Genomic DNA, 22,563 nt, shown 5'->3' with positions numbered 1-22,563 from the left:
GGAGAAGGAGGACAAAGCAAAGAATTGAAAATGCCAGAAAACAGAGAAATGCAAAAACTTCCTGAAGAGAGGATAGATCAGAATATGGAGATAAGCATCCTTGAGATCCAGCGACACCAGATAGGCCTGAGGGAGCAAGAGAGGAGAGGAAACAGTGTGAAGTAACAACATCTGAAAGAAATGTACCTTCAGAAAGTGTTTAGATGAGAGAGGTCTAGAATCAGTCCCCAAGTGCTCTCTTTTCTGGGCACTAGAGACATTCATAAGTAAAACATCTTCCCCCTTTAAAACACAGGCACCTCTTGAATAGTACCCTGAAACAAGAGATCTCAATGAACCTCAGGGGAGAAAAAGAAGTTGTTCCTGACTAGGCTGAGGAATATCAATAAAAGAAAGGACAGGATATCCATACCATGACATACCTCTGACGAATGATCAGCAGAACCCCAGGAATCCTGAGTGATCCAAAGCAAAATAGAAAGAGAAAGGAATGTGGCTGGGAAGAGATGGATAATCACACAGCACCTGGTTTGTCAGGAAAGGAAGGCTTCCGAATCCCTGAAATCTGAGTGGCTTTAGTAGGAGGAGCCCTTTTGTCACCCTTTTTACCTTTAGCAGAAGGGCGAGACTGCCTACGAACAAAGGCTGGCTTAGAAGGGTAGTTCCTCTGAAATTTAGGCACAGGACAAACAACATGTTTGATCTCCTGTAAGGTTTTCCTCTTCTAGGCTATCAGCCCAAGGGTCTAAGTAAGCCTAGCCAACAAGGTTCCATAGCTTATGCCACCCAAGAAAGTTAATTCTATGCCCCTGTCTAGCAGAGGCACTGAAGTGATCCCGGGGTGTATTTCCTATTTCCCATCCACTCATCAAGATTTTTCCTTGAAGAGTTCTAATGAGGAACTTTGCTCGACATAGATGGGTAGCTTGTTAAGAGTATAGGAACTCTCCGAGACAGGAATCTATCCCTCCAGCATGTCCCATTTATTGCGGTGACAAGGTTTAGGTCCTTATAGCCTGTTGCTCGAAGGGATTGAGATTTCTTAAGGTGTAGCATGTCCAACAGCTCTGGGTTTAACATAGCTTTATAGGTTAGGCAGAGATCTCCTCCGAGTAGGCGATATGCTACACAGTAAAGCTGGAGTTTTTTTGAGACAGTCAGTGTAGGGCACCTGTTTAAGGCCAGTAATCCTCTTTGTGAGGTACTTCTGTGGCCTTTCCAGCTGCTGCAGACGTCTTGTGAGGTACATTCCAAAAGGGGCATTGTACTCTATAATGGGTCTAATGAGTGCCGAGCAGAGGGGAACGACGACCTCTTTTTTCCAGGATGAGAACCCTTTAGGGATGAGGTGTGCCACACAGAAGGATTTCCTAACTACTGTGGCGATGTGATTATCAAAGGAAAGACTACTGTCCACCTAGGTCCCAAGGTCTCACACATTCGGCATTAAGTAGACTGCCGTTTATGTGGTAGTTCATGGGTACAGAGTTTTTACCAAAGGGGATGACAATGCACTTTTTGGCATTGAGCTTGAAACCATGCCTCTGACACCAGGCATCTGTCTCAGTGAGGCCCGTCTGCAGGATGTCCACATCATTTGGGGACTCACTATGGCTCCTAGTTTGCAATCATCTGCGAATTCATTAGCCAGAGGCCTGTGTTAGCCTGTACTTCAGAGACGTAGATACCAAACAGGACAGGTCCCAGGATTGAACCCTGTGGTACTCCACTTGTCACTGGTTTGAAGTCAGATTTGGAGTTTGCAACTTTTACAGTGAGGGCTCCATCAGTGAGCCAAGCTGGCAACCCATCTTGTGACACAGGGATTTATACCTAGTTTAGTGAGTTTAGCTATAATTCCAGAATGGGTGATGGTGTCAAAAGCCTTGGCGAGGTCAAGATAGGCTGTGTGAATCAGCTTACCCTCGTCTACGGCTTTGATGACTGCCTCAAAGAAGTTGATCAGGTTCATAAGGTATAACCTGCCTTTCACAAACCCAAACTGGGTGAGGTCCAGAGTTTGGAGGTTATCAATGTCTGTGTTTACGAGTTCCATGATGATACATTCCATGGCCTTGCAGACCAGGCTCATCAGGCTAATACAGCGATAGTTCCCAGAATCAGTGGTGGCTCCCCCTTTGTGGAGTGGGACAACTGCTGCTGTGCACCATTCAGTGGGCACAAAGCCCGACGTGAGACTATGACTAAACATGGTGCTTAGGTGGGGAGACAGTTCGTTCTGAAGTTCATGTAAAATGCAGCCTGGGATGTTGTCTAGTCCTATGGATGCTGTGTTTTTTGGTTTTAGAGAGTGCAGCTTTTACCTGCATAGATGTGATTACAGGGACTCTGCATTCTTCCGGTATAGATATGGGCCCTTTAGGGGGTGAGTAAAGTTAGCACTGAACCTATCTGCCAAGATGTTGGCAATATCGGTTGGTTCTGTAATTTTCGTGCCATTGGGCTGCAACTCAGAGCAGATGTGGGTGTTGCCATTGGGATTCTTGACAGAGCTATAGAATGCTTTGCAGTAGCCCTTTGGATCAGTGGCGATTTTGTTTTCGTAGCTAGCTTTGGAGGATCTTATAAGGGATCTCAGCTTTTTACTGAGGCTGACCAGGCAGCTCCTCCACTCATGGGATTTTATTCTCTTTTGCAACAGTTTCTTCCTTCTGTTGTAGAGTTTGTTTATGGCAGGAGACCACCAGAGTGGCTTCCTTTTTTTGGAGGATAGCATCTTGGTTCTGTCTGGGATAGCATGAGCCATGCACTTGTGTAAGTGCTTATAGAGTGCATTTGTGCATGATTCAGCAGTCGTAACTGTATTGTCCATCTGCATGGGTGTAATGAAGGTCGCCACTTCTGTCTTAAGAAGCATGAAGTTGGCTTTGGAGAAATCTTTTACCGTGGTTTCCTTAATGGTGGTTGGGGGCGGAATGCGGATATCTAGGGTGATTAGCTTATGGTCAGATCTGACCAAGGAGGAGTTGATTTCAGGTGTGGAACATCAGTCACTTATGTTGGTAATGACTAGGTCTTGGATATTGTTGCCCATTGTAGGGGTGTGGATAAGTTGATCCCAGGCACTGGAATTTATGAATTCCAGAAAGCGTTGAGCGAAGGAGTTGGTACACGAGTAGTTTTCCCAGTTAATGGTGGGGAAGTTGAAATCGCTCATTATTAGGGTGTTTGGTTGAACCTTAACATTTTCCAGTATATCAAGAAAAGAGGAGTGGGAATCCTGGGGCATGGTGGTGGATTGGTAGCAAACAAAATTGGGATCACAGTTTTGCTCAGTTAGTTGCACTTGGATAACCTCGGATGCATTATGCTGCGTAACTAGCCTGGAGGTGTGGATATCCTTAATGAATATGGACACGTCTGCCTTTGGTGCTCTGGTCCAGACTAAATGGACAAAAGTGTGGTACGAGTTACAGCCTTGAACCAGGTCTCAACCACTGCACAGATATCGATGTTCTCCATTTTAAGGAGTGCCTAGAGTGAGTGCATTTTGAGATTTAGACTTCTATCACCAAGTAGCATTACCCTCAGTTTTTGCTTGCCTGTTCCTGTTACGGTGGTGAATTTGTCATTTGAACCTTGCCTAAAAGGGGCACTACAAGGGCAGCAAGAGCCTTAGCCAGTACCCGGAATCCAAGAGGCGAAAGGTGCAGGCCATCTCTGACAAAGCATTGTGGTCCGTCGACCATGTCATCCCAGGCACACAGATACTGGATCCCCTTAGAATGACACCAGAAGCTTAGCCAACTGCTGAAGTCAAATCATTTTGTCCTTGTACTGCTGTATCATTCTGGGCGATGACAGGATGCTACTCAGGGCTAGGGTCATACCTGCCTGGGCTACAAGATCGGAGAGCTCTTCCATGTCTCTTTTCATGTAGTCCAGGGAGGTACGTCTCAGGTTGTTCACACCAATATGGACAATGACAGAGTCATATTTGTACTTCTTGTGGAGTGACCTCAGTGCGTGGGTTATGTGGCAGATCCTGGCACCCAACACGTAGCTGACAGTAACCTTCTCCTTGTTTAGCCTAGTCAGGGGGACATCAGTGTCCCTGACTATAGAGTCACCTATGACTAGTGTGTTTGGTACATTGGTTTGCCTTTATGGGCTGTGGTTTATTGGCACACAGTCTGTGGGCTAGGTGTCATTTGGGTTGTGCTGGGAGGTGGAGGTTGCTTGCATTTCTGCCTTGGAGTTTTCTGTTGCTTGAACAGATTATTATTCAGAGCCTCTGCAAATGTTTTTGCATTTCTATATGTGAATTTTGGTGGTGTAGGTTTAGGGGGACTATGTGATGAGTGTGGTGTGGTGCAAGTGTTCACCTTCTCCTCTTGACTGTCAAGTTCAGTCTTGGTTGGAGAGAGCTTTACCTCCAGTTTGGCTAGATAAGTGCATCTCTCACAGGTTGGGGTGCTGGGTGGTAGGAGCAGAGGGTTGTCTGTGTACATGAGGCAATTGCTACATTGCCTCAAGATGCCCAGATTCATCAGATAGACAGGAGAGAACACCGGGAGCTGACCCTTTGACATGCCTGAATAAAAAAACTACTTTCCTCTAAACAAGTGAGGAAAGTGAGTACAAGAGCTGTTTTTCTCTAAGTGAGGAAATAAGTACAAAAAACATTTTCCCCTAGGTAGAGAGGAAGGTTGAATGCTGTAGTAATTTGCAGTTTTAGTGTCAACAACAAGTTCTGAACAAGTGCCGAGCACGAATAAGCAAATTCCAGTGCTAAAACTAACTCTGTACATGAATCTTGTGGCAGTTAAGCTAGAATGCTTCCCTCCAAACACAGAAAGGCTTGGGGAGACTCAGAAGCTTACAAACTGTCCTGGATACAGCAAATCTGTATCTGGACTAGACTAGTTACAGGAAAGGTGTGAAACAAGTGCAAACATGGGCTTTTAAACCAGAAAGTTGAAAGATATGGAAAAACTAAATACACAGAAAAATAAAATAAAATGCAGTACACTCTAACACTGCAAGTTTGTACTTAACTCGGCTAGTAATGCAGTTGACTGTATCCTGAAGAGACTTAAATAAACCAGCAACTGCTTCTCCAAACAAAAGTTTATTATCCAAAGAAACATCCATCAACATAGCCTTAATATCAGGTAAAGGTTGAAGCCTAAGCCAAGAATACCTCCTCATTACTGAACCAAAATCAGCAGCCCTAGAAGAAGCACCTGCTGCATCATAGCTACATTTGATAAGATGGTGAACCACTAGCACAGAAAGATCAGATGTTTTACCCTCAAGAGTCTAGAAAATCAGAAATAAACTGACAGGCCTGAGAAAGAAGAGACAACACATACCTAAATATATGATCTGATAATTAATAGCCCTAAAAGCTAGAGTGGCAGAGGTATAAACCTTCTTACCCAGCACGTCCAAGGTCCTGCTGTCCTTGTCAGAAGGCTGTAACCTGGGCGAAGGAAGCAATAGAGATGGCTTATCAGAGGCTACAGACATCACAGAAGGGTCAGCAGCAGGGCATTTGTACAAAAAGTTACAATCTTCAGACAAGGGAACCCGCAGGATTTTTTGCAGGGGGGGGGGTGCAAACCCAGAGCCCTGTCCACACAGCCACACCCCCTCACCCCTGCCCCCACCCCCACATCCATTCCAGTGTCTTATTACTTGGCTATTTCTCCCCATTTGTCATAGACACTGTTCAAATCTCTCAGTGTGCACACTGTTTTAACAATGATTACAGATATTTGGATTTCATTTACAACTTTTATTTCAAATTTTATAGCGCAAACACTGATAGACATTTACTAAACCTAAACAAAGCAATAGTCTTACAATGAAACAGACTTGGCATTAAAACTTCTCTACCTTTGAACCCACATTCACTGAAACAGCAGTGAAACGCACATTCAAAGAAAATGCTTCTGGCCAGTGGCAGTGTAAGTTTACCTTTGGGTCGTTTTCAAATCATAGGCTCCTTGCACACATTTTTAGAACCATGCAAAAGTTCTTTGATTCACCTTCTTGACTGTATTAATTATACTATATAATAATTGAATTATATCCCTTGTATAATACAGCACCACTAGTTAGTGTGGGTTTTAAATTTATAGTTCTGAACATTTTTCCTTTAAACAATAAGACAAATCATATGAACCAACAATGACAACCTGCCCATTTCAAGCATAAAGGGCCACTCAAACATCTGTCATACAATCAACCAATATCAATCAATATGCAGTATCTCTGCAGAAGTAAAAGTCATCGGAATAATTCCACTTTAAAGAGATCTGAAACAAATGAAGAGGTTGTTGCTATTAAACAACTTTATATTTCAGTGTTTCATTTACAAATTCAGTGCCTGTTGCCCTTGAAGAATAAATTGCCTATGTTGCATTAAAAGAAATGGTAAGCTGGTATATTGCAATAGGGAGTGGGGGGCAAGAAAAACAGGTTCATAGTTATTAGGTACCTCATCCAAAGGAGGACATACTAAGGACTGCAGTACCATACCCCCTTAAAATACAAATGTACATGCTGTAGGAATAGAACCTACAGCTCTTTGCAACAAGATGCAAGTATGCTACCTGCTGTGCTAACACTGCTTTAAAATTCTACACCACAATGATGATACCAGTTGCTAAACAATCTCTCTCTCTCTGCGACACACACATACCTCAACTTCTTAGTGCAAGAAATCTGGACAAAGCCAAAATTAAACATGGACAGATTATAAATATTGATTTCGTGAAAATTGCTAGAATGACATGATTTGTGTTGGTACGCATTTTTCTAAAGGATATGATTTCTAAAACTATTTAGCAAATTCCATCTTTTTTAGGAGGAATATGGGGCAAAAATCTGGACATTCTGCAAAAACCTGGACAGCTGAAGGATATGCTACTTCCCTTTTATACACGCACACACAGACATATATAGATGTATAAAAAGAAATATAAGAATACACACTACATAATCTGGATAATCTATGTGCAACATAAACAAAAAGCTCAGAATCTTCTCTTGAAGTGTATAGAGACTGATTCAGTCTGTGATGCTCTGTGTTTGCCTTTATATTTCACATCTCTTGAACATGCAGGTGGCAAAATACCAGAATTCATTAGGCAACCCTTGGTCTCTATCTCCTTCTCCATCCCTGCTCTTCCTTAACCCTTTCTGACTTGCAAAGGTTTATAGTACTGTTGTTTTCTTAGTTTCATATGGTTTTATTTCAGAAGAAACCGAAGTCAGCATTTTTAGTATCTTTAGTTTAAATATTGCACAGAAGAATGCATAGACTTTCCTCCTCTATGCAGTTCTTATTATTTTTTCTAAATATTATTTTTTCTTTTTAATGGGAAGGGGTATTTTTTATGTTATTAATGTCATTGCTGCATGAAAAAGATTTGCGTATTGCGTTACCTAGTTGAGGTACGTGATTATTGCGTGTGGGTGAGATTTAAGTGAATGAAAGCAGGGCTGAAAACACACCAGTTTTTGTAAGTGGTGAAGACACATGTGCTGATCCTTTGGCTTCATCTTCAGGTGGTCATTCCTTTTCCCATAAAAGTTATTCCCTTAAGCAGTAACCTAAGTCTGTTTACTATTGCAGAACTGTTTGTTCCTGATTTCCTGCAGTTAATCAGTGGTGTAGTAGTCTGTTGCCGTTTTATTTACATAGAAACAGCCAAAATGTATCCTACATCTGATTGTCCACAACATGAGCATCTGCAGTAAACCATAGCCAACCATGTAATAATTTCATTGCCTTACAAAGGTGGTGGTGGCACAGAGTTCCAAAAAAATACTGTTTACTAAATTTTTTTTTTATTTTAAATACAAATGTTTTCAGCTCTTGGAACTCCAGGTTTTCTTAGCTGGGAAGCATTATGATCAAACAGTGAGATTAAATGTATATTATTGTTTAAAGTCTCTCTCTTTTGTGGTTTTAGAAAAATAAAAGAATACAAAGCATATAAAAGAATAAAAAGTGAAAGATACAACAACATGGCCTGGCAAGCATGTCAGTTTTAGGCTTTTATAATAATGAATCCCTGGTTCCACCGTTAGTCCCTTTGTCTCTGATTAGGTCTCAGTTTGGCTGTATATTGGGGGGGTTGCTTCAAAAATTCAAGGAGCATTTAGAATTTAGACTAGATTATTGGAACTGTATCAATATTCTCCAGACTTCAGTTTAACTAGGCATACAGTGTCTTTTTCTGACCCATTTACACACTAACCTTCTTGCCTCCACATTTTGATTTTTTTCTTGTTGCATATATACAGCCTGCACTTCAGATCGTTAGCTAGTTAACACAAATCAGATCCTTCTGCCACTTCTCTCTCCAAGTAGTTTAGCAGAAAAAAGAAATCAAAACTAATCAATTAAGAACCATGTTGACTTTAATGGGTCTAATTGAGTGTCTAGTAGAGAGGAACAATGACCTTTTTTTCCTGGATGAGAACCCTTTTATGATGAGGTGTGAAACGTAGGACTTCCTGACTACTGTGACGATGTGACTATCAAAGGAGAGACAACGGTCAACCTGAGTCCCAAGGTCTCTTATCACACATTCGGCGTTAAGTAGACTGCTGCCTATGTGGTAGTTCATGGGTACAGAGTTTTTACCAAAGGGGATGACACTGCACTTTTTGTCATTGAGCTTGAGGCCATGGCTCTGACACCAGGCATCTGTCTCAGTGAGGCCCTTCTGTAGGATGTCCACATCATTTGGGGACTTTACTATGGCTCCTAGTTTGCAGTCATCTGCGAACTTTGTTAGCCAGAGGCCTTCTGTGTTAGCCTGTACTTCAGAGAAGTAGATACCAAACAGGAGAGGTCCCAGGACGGAACCCTGTGGTACTCCACTTGTCACTGCTTTGAGGTCATATTTGGAGTCTGCAACTTTTACAGTGTGGGCTCTGTCAGTGAACCAGTTGGCAACCCATCTTGTGATATAGGGATTTATACCTAGTTTAGTGAGTTTAGCTATAATTCCAGAATGGGGGATGACGTTGAAAGCCTTGGCGAGGTCAAGATAGGCTGTGTGAACCACCTTACCCTAATCCACGGCTTTGGTGACTGCCTCAAAGAAGTCGATCAGGTTCAGGAGGCATGATCTGCCTTTCACAAACCCAAACTGGGTGGGATCCAGAGTTTGGAGATTACCACTGTCTTTGTTTACGAGTTCCATGATGATACTTTGGTAATTGTGAAACTAACATTATGCAGTCTAGAATAATAGCAATTGGTAAAATTAACCTAATATATATTTCTGCGATATTTTAAAAAATGCGATCCAATAATCTTTGAATTGCTTATGATAATTCTTTATTAACATAAATCACATCTTACAATCATAAGCTATGTATTTTGTAATAAAGTATACCTTAAATGATAAATAGCTGTATGTTATGAGCGGCTGTATGTTTAAATATGGATAGCTACTTTTTTAAAATGAATGTACTTTTGCAATCTCTTTGGAAGAGGTTGCACCTGCCTTCATAATAAATATTGCGTAATAAAATAATAATCAAACTAATAGAAATATCTTTAATGATTACATTATATAGTTTTAGCAGTACAAAAAAAATGTATTCACTAGCCACTGCACTGTCTTTTTTTAAAGCTATTTGATATGCATTTTTTATCTGTATATGCAAGTTTGAATACGCAAATCTTATAAATGAAGCATAAAACATGCATACAACCCATCTTCTATCACTTTCTGTTGTTACAGGAAACAAGTTTACATAGCACGCTTTAATTTCAGACACACACACACAGTACACCTCTTAAACACTTAAAAAAAAAAAAACACGGGATATTGTTAAGGACCAACATGCCTTGGAGGTCACACAACTATTTCAACTGATTTCCATATTATTTTGAGAGTAAACACCTGCCATGTTATTTTCCAATTATGTTACTTCAAATTAATGCCATGCCATCTAAACATGGAAATTAAGTACATAGGTTTGTTCTGTTAATGCTGTTTTTTGCTTCTTCTAGGACATCTTTAGCCTTCCTAGAAATACCACTATCCTGTTACACATCCACCAGTTATGTAATACCAGTTGATGTGATGACAGAATATTCCATTCCAGAATCAGACATCTTGGACAAAAAAACGACTTCACTTATAGCCAGTGGATGAAAACATTCACAGATGTTCCGTTTCCCCACAGAATGTATCTCAAGAGTTCTACAAAAACATTTTGTTAAATGATACATGAAATAATGGCCTGCCACATGTTCACTTATTTTGCAATGAGCCAGGCACTAATCCCTGATGTAGTGCATATAAGCAGCATTACGTAAAAATGTCTCCTCCTCCATCTCTGTCCTCTGCCTTTTGTTTAATACAAACAACCATTGTTAACTGCAGTAGTATAGCATACTTCCATATGGATTCAAAGTAACTCATCAAGTTGTCTTTACTTGACTTGTCAACCCAGCACCATGGTGAAGAGGGAAAACGCCCTGAATGAGAGACAAACAACCCTTATTTGAATGGTGGCTCGAGCGCTGGAACAGCCAGGGAGAGGAGGATTAGAAATGAGTGGCTACTGCTCACAAATACCTGGGGGGAAGACTGTGGTGTTTTGTTTTGATTTTCAGCTGCTCTAGAACTAAGTGCAAAGGCTCAGTAGCATGGAAAATAGGAAGCAAATGTGTGATGTGTCTACTGTGATAGTAGCCCTTGTCTGAACAGGCAAGGAAGTTCAACTGTACAGAGGGCAGAGTATTGCTGGTCACTCATGTGATGTAGGTGCTTATGTCTTTCATCATGGGCATGGCTGGGGTTTGCATACATAAAAATTGCTCACATTCAATCAGAATACAAACAGACACAAACTAGCCTCATGGCTGTCTGGATAAAGGATTCCTTTGGATGGCTCATGGTGAGAAATGGGCCAAGTCTCATTAGTAGAGGTTTGTGTTGGCAGGCATGGGGCAAAAGGCATAAACATTTACTGTATTTAATTAACTTGACTTCAACTCAAACACAACAAAATTTTATTGTAGACTGGTAAACCCCTCTGCACACCCACACATCTCCATCTTTAAATGTACTAATTTATAGATGGTGCAATCCTGGATAAGGAACCCCGTGCAAACCTGGATAAGGAACCCCCCCTCTCCTTCCCCAAGCACTTCCAGATACAGATCTCTATAATGTCAATATACACTATGTGATTAAGCATAAGCAAGGATTTGGGTAAACATTGTAAACAAATAATGTTATGAGAAGCATTGGCTCATTATAAGCTATCCAACCAATTCTGCAGACTCACAAATGGATAATACTTGGTTAATCTGCATTTTATCTCAATTTTTTTCTTGACAATTTATTGCATGGTTAAATATGTGAGTTGCATTGTTTTATTTCTGATGCCTTTGGGTGAATACACAGAGGATCACATAGCAGGGCATGATTATAAGTCTGAACAAGTCCTTCGAGACTGGTGGTACTATAATAATGGAGATAGTCCTGCAAAGCTGGAATTAAAAACTTCAGGAATAATTGATCTGATGTCCTTGGATTGAACATAGCTAATATTAGGTGGCTCATTATAGTCTCAGTCATTCATTTCATGAATAATCAACCCTATCACTCTAATGTCCAGCTGGAAAACTAGAGTATGATCAAATGAATTGGTAGCAGTGAAAACAACCTGAGTGAACCTGAATCTTTTCATAATGTGGAGGAATTCTTTGACAAAAAGTCACTGACCTGTCATTGATCCATGAACTGAAGTCCCCAAAGATGAGCCATTGGGGGCATAGCAACCCAGATGAGACGAGGAAGTCAGTAAACTTCTAAAGGAATGCCCCAACACTAGTGGATGGATGGTAGATGGATGACACAATTAGAGGTTGCTGCCGTCAAAAAGAAAAAATAGTGTTGTGTTGCACGTCAGCCTTGATGTGCTTCAACCCAGTGGCCAACTGATGGAAAATAACTCCACTGACAAAGCAATCAAGCCTCAGATGCTGTACAGCTAAGAAACTGGGAGATATTAAGGCAGCTAGGATAGGGCCAACATTCCCATCTAACCAGGTCTTAGTGATAAATGTTTTGTCTTCATCGTGCAACAGGTAAGACAAGATAATAGTCTCTTTGCAAGCAGATCTGCTATTACATTACAGCAACCAGCTAAAATCTGCAAGAAAGAAAGTCCCACATATCTATCCCTGATGGTTAAGGAGGATGCAATGAGTACCATATGCACCACGGTGCCATACGGGACATGTGGTTCTGTCCCATTAGGAGAGCAAAGGTATACTAGTATAGGTAGAGAATCAGAGATCTGATGCACCTGATTCTTGCTGTGCATGCTGCCTGCTCTGTGTCTCTGAAATACCCAGGCTCTGCCAAGTTATTCTAATGGGCCTCAGAAACTTCATCAGTAAAAGACGGAAAATAATTAGTCTCAGCGACAAATTAACCTCCACAATGTAACAACATACAGTGGGACAAAATAAAATCCAGTACAATTCAAGTGCAGGAAATATTAAAACTTGATATAATCTATACAAATAGATCACTTTCTAAAACTTGACTATTAATTGAATTGTATTAACCATGACATGGTTGAAATCAAGCTAAAAACAATCTAAATAAAATATGAATTAAAACTTACAAAAAGCTAGAACTGGTCAAAATAAAATTTCTATAAAGTGTAACGGTTGGAAAAGTAACCAGTTAAGTAAAACTTCAACAATTAAAAGCCAAATTTGCAAAATGCTAACATAGAAGAGAATATATAGTAACAGGTTAAAAAATTCTAACCAATAAACTATATATGTGTACAACTCAATGAACAAATGCCCAAAACGTCCTATTTTACAGAATGTAGGTTAAAATATGCATTAAAATTAGTCCAAGTACAGACCTGAACTGAAGAAGAGGATAAAAAATAACATCACTGTCCCATTAAGAAAAAAAACTTGGTAATTAAGTCCATGATAATGAGTTATAAATATTCTACAGAAACTTAAAAACTGGCATGTCTAATCTGCAACAGAGGAATTAGAACTGAAAAGCAAACCAAAACAAGCAATGTTAACATATTTAAGTATATAGTACTAACAGATATATAGGAATACTCCAACAGTTGTTAAAGTCTAAGTCACTTTAATGGGGCTTACGGAAATCCGGGCAGCTAATTACACAAACATTTAAAAGGTAGACTGTGGAAGACGGAAGGAAAGGCCACTCCAAATGGTAGAAAAATGTCCAGGACAAACGTAACTAGGGCAGGCCAGTATCACACACCTCCAAGAATAAACACCCCACAACACGTGCAATAGAGTTACAATAATAAGCTTAGTGCTGTGTAGTAACAGGACGTTATGATGATAAAGTGGGGCAGAGAAGCAGATCCTGGTCAGAGCTTGTGCGGTATAACTACACCAGAGAATATCCAGCTGACGGCTGTAAGTCCTTCAACAATAAGATTTACCATATCTAGCAGCAGTGGCTTATTACAAGCAAAGGGACTATTCTTCACACAAACAAGTACCGACAGCTTCAGCTGAGGCCCCCACACAAGATTAAAGACATACCTTCCTCTCCCTTGTACGCTCGGCTCATCCCAAGTCCAGATGGCTCCAGGAATTCAAATTCTGTGCGGGAATGCAGAAGATGAAGACGTAAACCATCGGTCGTGTCACAGCACGTATGGAGAAGATGAAAACAGGTCACAAGCACCTGTTCCGTTTGTACGACTGGAAGCATAGGGCGTTCTTAAAGAACGCCCTTAAAATTTTTTTTTTTAAATTATATGTAAATTAAACTTCTGCCCACTGATTTCAGGGGGGTGCAAGTGCACCCCCTTACACCTGCCTGTGGGCACCCTTGTCTTCAGACACCCTATAAAACTTATTAGCCTTCTTGGAGCAAGGGGCAGAGAATCAGGCACTTTAGAGGCATTGGAAAAAGCATCCAGTAAAGCAGCCAAAGCGTAAGAAATACCCACAGGTTTAGGAGATTCCATCTGCAGTAACTCATAGTGCCTCTTATGGATCACAGACCTGAGCACAATCCCACTTAATACTCCACCCTAGAGACTGTGTCCCCAAAGGAAATTTCCTCAAAAGGAGTATCCGGACTACTAGATTGCTCCTTCTCTGACCCATACTCAAAAGGGGAAGGTATCGGAGTAGAATAAGTCAGGGATTCTTCATCAGAATCCAACTCTTCCTCAGAAGAATCTTGTTCTCTGGGCCTTTTAAGGGGAGTAGAGGACCAAGAAGAGAAACCCCCTGAGAAGGCCTTAATGACATTAAAGCATTAAATAATCCCCAAGTAAAGGTCTGCCACTCACTTTGTAGATCCCCAAGGGGCAGAAAAAGCATGTTTAGTTTGTTTCTTTTTTAAGGGAACACTCACTCTAAAACAGAGAAGGGTCTGACTCAGGATGGCATTTGATAACTGTAGTAGGAACTTCTTCCCCAACAAGAAATTGTGGAACCCCCCCCCCCCGGCTCCTCAGAAACAATCAACCGTGGTTCCCCCTGAAAGTCTAAAAGAGATGCCTGCAAAGCCTTGTTGGATATGCTGCCAACCAAATTCTTGCAACAGAGAAATCCAAAAAAACATCCAGCAGAGCCTCTAGGTTAGTAACGACCTCGGGAGAAACCCCCGGCAGAGGCTGGACAGCGGACGATTCTGGGCTTACCTTTCTACCCTCTTCTTCCCAAACGCTGACTCTCAGGAGAGAAATTCCTTCCATTGTATCTTTAGCAAGAAGCTTAAAACACTGGGTCTTAAGATACAAGGAAAGGGAAGAAAGTCTATTATGCAGGGTTTTTGCGATGAATGCCTGACAAATTAAACAAGGCGTATGGTCATGAGAAGCTCCTAGGCAGAGACGACACTTACCATGCCAGTCTTTATGGGGAATCTGTCTCCTGCACTGGCACATACCCTTCCTGGATGACCAACACCCAAGAGCACAAAAAAGGCAAGAAAAAAAAACAACCCCCCCCCCCCCCCAATGGGGTACTTATCTGCAATGGCCAAGACTTCAGCAAATAGGTGCAGGCGTTCACAGCAAAACAAAAAACATTCAAACTGGCAGAAAATGGACAAAGGCAAACAAACCAATGGTTAAAGTGTTAGGAGTGGTGACAAAAGTTATGAGGATGGTACACCTGAACATCACCCTTATGCCCTATGCTACACGAGGAGCATTTGGGTGACATTCTGCATACCTTAAAGCAACTATACTACTCAGCAACAGCTCCTCGTGGTCCTAGCAGCAGAGAACTGAGAAAAGAGACTACTTTCCTGATTTAAGTATTTTTTGCTGTTTTTTTTACATGGAATACCTTCTCTTGCTTACCTTGAACAAGCTTAAACTTGTTTTTAACTGTTTGTTGCATTATATATTATTTGCACTTAAAGTTTCATTTAGTCGAAAATTGGTCGAAGGTTGTTTGTTAATTTAACTGTTGAGGCTGCCCACTAAAGTGTGCTAGCCTGTGTAACTGATTTATTACTGTTTCCTGTATTTCTGTGTGCTTTATATCTCAAAAACAAAAAAATCCTTGTTTTCCCGCCTCTCCTCGACTAGTTTAGACCAGTATACAGGCTTTGCTGTATTCTGGGCTGTGGTGTAGTTCCTGTGTTGTCCATTGCCTTACTTGGATAGAAGGAAGTTTCTTTGCTCACCAGTGGGAGTGGGGAGCCTTGAGCAGCCTATCTGTCCCTGAAGGAGTGACCTCGGCACAAGAGCTTGTAGTAATTGGTTGTTTTGGACCATTTCTAGCTCTAAGTTCCCTGTTTAAAATCCGCCTGAGCGTTTTGCGCGGTCTGCTCTTCAAATTTTCCCTTAAGAAAGCTCTACTCTTATAATAATCTAGTCTAATCAATTTACTACAAGCCTAGCACTTGTTCTCAAAATCTCTCTTCTAAGTAAGCACTACATCCACCTACCTTCCCTGTGAGTACCCACTTCCCTTAAAGGCACACTCCCTGTGAGTACCCACTTGTCTTAAAGGCACAGCACTCCCATTCTAATATTTTAGCATGTCGAGTGGTAGATTGCAGGCATCCTCTCCAGTTCAGCTGGTTAATCTGGGAATCTTGAGACAATGCTACAATTGTCTCATGTACACAGACAACCCTCTCCTCCTCCCAACAAACACAAATACATGTGAGAGATGCAACTATATAGCCAAACTGGAGACTGAACTCTCTCAACTCAGGACTGGCAAGACCAGACAGGAGTAGAGGGTAACCACACACACACACCAAACCCAGTCCCACATAGACCTACCACAACTGCAAACCAAACACATAAAAACACAAAGACATACTCGGAGGCTCTAACAAAAAACTTACCAAAACAGTCTCTCCCAAAGCAGACACCCAAAAATCCACCACCTCAAAACATAACACTTGCATCACATACTTCAATAAATCAGTGTGTCAAACAATCACAGCCCTTAAGGCCAAACACCATGCCTGATACACTAGTAATAGGTGACTCTATAGTCAGACGCACTGACGTTCCGCTTACCAGGCTGAACAAGGAGAAGGTAACGGTGAGCTGCTTATCAGGAGCTAGGATCCGCCACATAACACACGCACTCAGGTCACTTCAAAGCAAGTACAAATATGACTCTGTCATTATCCATGCCGGTTTGAATGACCTGAGACGTGCCTCCCTGGACTACATGAAGAGAGACAGAGGAGCTCTCCGATTATGTAGCCCAGGCTGGTATGACCCCGGTTTGAATGACCTGAGACGTACCTCCCTGGACTACATGAAGAGACAGAGGAGCTCTCCGATTATGTAGCCCAGGCTGGTATGACCCCGACCAGCATCTTGCCCTCACCAAGAATGATGCCACAATACAAAGACAAGATGATCAGCTTTAATAATTGGCTCAAATACTGGTGTCATTCTAGGGGGATCCAATGTCTGTCTGCTTGGGATGACATGCTGGACAAGCCACGCTGCTTCGCAAGGGACGGCTTGCATCTGTCACCACTGGGCTTCCGGATATTGGCTAAGGCTCTTGCCTCCCCCATAGTGCCTTATTTAGGCAAGGCTCAAAAGACAAACCCACCTCCTTAGAAAACAAAAATGGAAAAAAATTAAGGGTAATGCTGCTCAATGCCAGAAGTCTAAATCTCAAGATGCAAGCTCTCGAAGCACTCCTCACTATGGAGAACATCGATGTCTGTGCAGTAACTGAAACCTGGTTCAAGGCTCCTGAGAGCACCCCAGCGCTACCAGGCTATACCTCGTATCATGCGTTTCGGCCCCAAAACTCGGGCCAAACCAAAAAGGGAGGGGGAGTGTCCATATTCATCAAGGACACCCACACCTCCAGGTTAGTGGCAACACATGAAGCATCAGAGACCATCCAGGTGCAACTAACCGTAGGCAAAACTGCTATACAACTGGTAGCATGTTACAGACCACCCTCCCAATCTCAGGAACCCCACTCAGCCTTCCTGAAGACATTGGAGGATATGAATGTCTCACCAAACACCATCATATTGGGAGACTTCCTAACATAGACTGGGTGCATTATTCTAGCCCAAACACCCTAGCCCAAAGGTTCCTGGAATTCATAAATTCAAACGCAATGGAACAGCTAGTCACCTCTCCCACAAGGGGATATAATATACTAGACCTGATCATCACAGACATGGGGACAAAGTGCTCCACACCAGAAGTATACCCTTCACTAGTGAGGTCTGACCACAAACTAATCACCCTGGATATACATATCCCACCTCCACCCCCAACACAAAAGACTACAGTGAAAAACTTCTCAAAAGCCGACTTTACACTTCTTAAAACTGAGATGGTATCCTTTAAGCCCACTGGGACAGTGGAAACCACATCCCACAATGCTGAATCCTTCACAAATGTTTCTACAGACATCTCCAAGAATGCATGGATCATGCAATCCCAAATAAAACCGAGACCCTCTCCACCAAGGGCAGGCGTCCTGTCTGGTGGACCCCAGCCATAAACAAAATGTATAACAAAAGAAGGAAGCTACTGCACGACAGAGCAAAATCCCATAAAGAGAAGGCATCTCTGATCAACACTAGTAGAAAGCTACGTCCTCTCATAAAAACATCCAAGGCCAACTTTGAGAGAAAAATCGCTATGGACACTAACCACAAGGCCTTCTTCAGCTATGTTAGAAACCTGGGCGGAAACCCTAAGATATGTTCAGAGTTAGTTCACAATGACAAAAAATACACTGAACCCACAGATATTGCCAACATTCTGGCAGACAGGTTCAGTGCAAATTTCTCCCCTCCCTCACCCCCAAAAGATGAAATACTTATCCCAGTTGACTGTAACCTCCCTGTCATCTCAGATGTCCAGGTGAGAACCGCCCTCAGCAAAGCTAAAACCACAGCATCAATGGGACCCGACGGTATCCCGGGTTGCGTGCTACGTGAACTCCAAGAGGAGCTAAACCCGCACATAAAAATGCTATTTAACCTTAGCCTTACTACAGGATATGTCCTTGAAAACTGGCATACAGCAACAGTAGTCCCACTCCACAAAGGAGGCACCTCTACTGACCCTGGTAACTACCGCCCCATAAGCTTAACCAGCCTGTTCTGCAAAGCTATGGAAAGAATCATTATGGAACTAATAAACAGAGACATTGGGGACTTACAGACACTTGATCCCACCCAGTTCAGCTTTGTAAAAGGCAGATCCTGCCTTTTAAACCTGGTTGACTTTTTCGAAACAGTCACTAGACCCATTGACAAGGGCAAAGCAGTCCATACAGCCTACCTGGACTTGGCTAAAGCTTTCGACACATTACTCCACTCTGGCATCATAGACAAAATCAACAGCTTAAATGTAAATCCATGTGTCACAAGATGGATGGCAAACTGGCTAAAGGATAGAACCCATAAAGTCAAAATCGCTGGAGCCATGTCAGACTCAAAGCCAGTGACAAGTGGTGTCCCACAGGGCTCTGTCCTGGGACCCCTTTTGTTAAGCATTTATTTCTCAGACGTGAAAGCAAACATGGGTGGGTTGTGGCTGACAAAGTTCGCAGATGACTGCAAACTAGGCGCCATAGTCAATACACCAGCTGACACATACATCCTACAGAAAGGCCCCAGCTGACACATACATCCTACAGAAAGGCCTCACTGAAACGGACAACTGGTGCCGGAATCATGGCCTTAAACTAAATGCCAAAAAATGTATAGTCATCCCCTTTGGGAAATACAAAGTGCCCACAAATTATCACATAGGCGGTAACCCACTGAGTACAGAAAAAGTAATCAGAGACATGGGGACCCAAGTCGATAGTGACCTCTCATTTGACACCCACGTTGCCAAAGTGGTTAGAAAGACTTTCTACCTTGCCTGCCTTATCATGAAGGGATTCACATCCAGATCAAAGGAGGTCATTGTGCCCCTGTACTCCTCCCTTATCAGGCCCACGATTGAGTACAATGCCCCATTTGGTATGTACCTCACCCGGCACTTGCAACAGCTAGAGAGACCCTAAAAGTACCTCACCAAGAGGATCAAGGGTCTCCAACATATGTCATATGCCTCCAGACTAAAACTCCAACTCTATTCAGCAGCATACCGCCTACTCAGAGGTGATCTGTGCCCGACGTACAAGGCCATGTCCAATCAGGAATTGATGGACATGCTCCACCTCAAAAAACCCAAATCCATCAGAACCACGAGAGCTAAAGATTTGAACCTCAGCACAAATATGAACAGGACATGCTGGAGGGACAGATTCATAACTCAGAGGCTTCCCGTACTCTGGAACAGAATCCCAGTTTATGTTAGACAGAGCCCCTCATGGACTATCTACAAGAGAAATTTTGACAAGTGGATGGGAGATCTTAGGTTTACCCCAGGGGTCATCTCTGTGTCACTACTAGACAGAGGCACAGTATTCTAAATCTATTCTGTACACTTTTGTACCATTTCATGGGGTGGCGAAAGCCACATCACTATGGCTAGGCTTATAAATGCCCCAGGGCAGATAGCCTAGTACCAAACTATGAAACAGGAGGCTTTGGTAGACTGGCTGGATGTCAGGCATACACAGCAGGAAATCCCATATATTAAGAACGTTGCAGCAGTGAATAGAAGGGCATCAAATATCACATTCTAGCTTTTTCAAAATGGGGAAACCATGTTCTGCTACAAAAGGAGAACTCCTTAAACCAATGACTTATGTCATCATGTATGTGAAATTATATACATACCTCTTAGATAAAGAAATCTGGATAAAGCCATAAATAATAGGGGAATAAGGGCCCCAAAATAGGGACACTTTGTAACTATTGCTCTTACAAACTTAGAAAGTAGATAGAATAACATGTTTTGCATCAACATGAATTTTCTGAAGGGTATTGAGTCAGAAACTCAAATACATGCCATTTTCTGTCTTCAATCCTCAATGATTTGCCAGAAAACCACAATTTTATGAGAAATAAAATAGGAGACGAAAGTCTGTACAGTTCAAAGATACGCCGCTGAAAACTAACTTCTCAGCGCAAGAAGGATGGTTTGATAAAGACGCAGAACACACCTTAAGGAGACACTCCATGTAAAAACACTAAAAATTATTTATCTCAAAATGTAATCAGTGCAGGTAAGGTGGTTTAAAGCGAAACAACAGGTAACCGTTATTTCAAAACAAGTTAGAAAGAGACTGCTTCTCCAAGTTGCGCAGAAAGGATGGTTGAAGGAGGAAACAAAACTGCTGCCTACAGAAAGTACTGCACGCAAACACTTACTTAAACTGACAGGGTTACACCTAGTACGATTAACCTTGCAGGTATTAAAAAAAATTAATGCAAGAACACTGGTCTTGATAAACTTATGTTTAGTACTTACCACTAGCACTCTTATGCTGATTAACACCACATGGTTTACAGACAAGACTAGAAATATCAAAATACTGCTGTAATTCACAACTGACAACCTTCTGATACGGAATAAAAAACTGTTGACAATAAAAGTCTTTCATTAAAACAGACATCAAAATATTAACGAAGGAAAGCTTCAGCGTTCTTGTCGCCATGGCAGAGAAGCAGGATGAGAATTCCCACAATTCTGTGCGACTCCAACTACCTACAGTATCCACAATTTTGAGCGGAGGATTAATTAAGTGAGGAGGCGTGATGTTTTTCCTCTCGGATTTCTTGATTTGCAATCAGTCGTTTAAAGATGTTTTTTGTCAACAATTACTTTAGTCTGGAACGATAAGCAAAAAGCGGACGGACAGGCGAGTAAACGAAGTCATTCAATATCTTATTAAACTGGTTTTAAAATTGTGTTTATGGATGTAGACTAGTAAACCCCGCCCATGCTTAGTGTTTGGTCTTTGCCTTAGGTGACATACATGTAAACACAATGAATTTATAAACACTATATTGGTACTGAGACAATAATTTAGCTGCTGAATATTCAGGATCTAAATAAATTATCGTCCCAATACCAATAATTTATACGTATTAAGACAATATCTGATGAATATTCATTATTCACAGAAATGAAGCACATTCTCCAAAATAAAAACGCAGCAGGCCGCTAGGTTTGCCACCTTTTCAAATGCCCAAAGTGGGACATATTTTGTAGAAACGTCAGATTTTGCAGGGCAAAACATATCCACGGCAAGTACAAATGAAAGAACTTCACTTTTTTTGCCAAACTAAAAACTTATTCTTGTAGCGTTTGAGTTGCTTATTCTGTTTCTTATAATAATTAGGTGCTTCAGATACAAAATAACTCTTTTATGCAACTATTAAAGAAAATACAGGAAATATTTCTGTCCTAAAATCTCAGGACGTTTGACATTTTTTCAATTTTTTTGCAGGACACAACTGTCCAAAGTGGGACAGGTGATAACCCTACGTGAAACATTGAAAAGTGCATAGTTAACCAGCCTACACACATTTTAGAACCATCTCAGGCTTTGTAATAGTGAAGTACCTCGTGAGACGCGCAGTAGCAAGTCCCGCCCAAACCATGTCCTCTCCTATTTCCTGGGGTGTGATTAAACTACTAAATATTTATGCGGGTGGCAGCATAAATATTTATTCGCCTGTTGTGCGGGGCAATGATCGTACAGTAAAAATGGCCTTAACGGCTGTTACCGGTAACTGAAAAGTACAGTTTTGTACCTACCATAAATGTAGATGTTCGAGTGTTCACCCTGCTGCAGTCATCACACTTGGGTTATCTTGCCGTCAGGTGGTCCCGCAGTCGGCCCGAATTCCAAAGTCTTGGTCCGGTGTCGGCTGCTGTCACTTCTTCCCTGACATCAGTGTGCCAGGGGTATATAAGAGGCATCCGACACCATTTTCTTCAGTTTTTCTTGCCCCAGATGTCAGGTGCCCCCAATAGGTAGGCAAAATATATATATATATATATATATATATATATATATATATATATATATATATATATACATACATACATATGGCTATATAAAAATCAAACAAAACCCTTAGGCACAAGCAAATACACCACAGAGGTAGTATAGGATAAAGTGGTAGAGATAAGTTCAGCTAGTTCAGAGGG

General features: G+C 41.7%; 1 protein-coding gene across 1 annotated transcript in view; it reads right to left on the bottom strand.

Annotated features, from left to right (window-relative positions):
* The window catches only part of LOC122797768 (meckelin-like), a 423,515-nt gene extending 402,240 nt beyond the window's left edge, over positions 1–21,275 (bottom strand). Inside the window, exon 1 of the mRNA XM_044066289.1 lies at positions 20,875–21,275. Within this exon, the coding sequence (XP_043922224.1) occupies positions 20,875–21,061 (187 nt within the window). The 5' untranslated portion in view covers positions 21,062–21,275. The remainder of the gene's footprint in view (positions 1–20,874) is intronic.
* Positions 21,276–22,563: the final 1,288 nt, after the last annotated feature.

The sequence above is a fragment of the Protopterus annectens genome, chromosome 3.part1, assembly GCF_019279795.1.
Source record: "Protopterus annectens isolate FY-2018-M chromosome 3.part1, PAN1.0, whole genome shotgun sequence".
Taxonomy (NCBI): domain Eukaryota; kingdom Metazoa; phylum Chordata; order Ceratodontiformes; family Protopteridae; genus Protopterus; species Protopterus annectens.
Note: the sequence above shows the minus strand (reverse complement) of the source record. Positions and strands in the feature narration are given on the sequence as shown.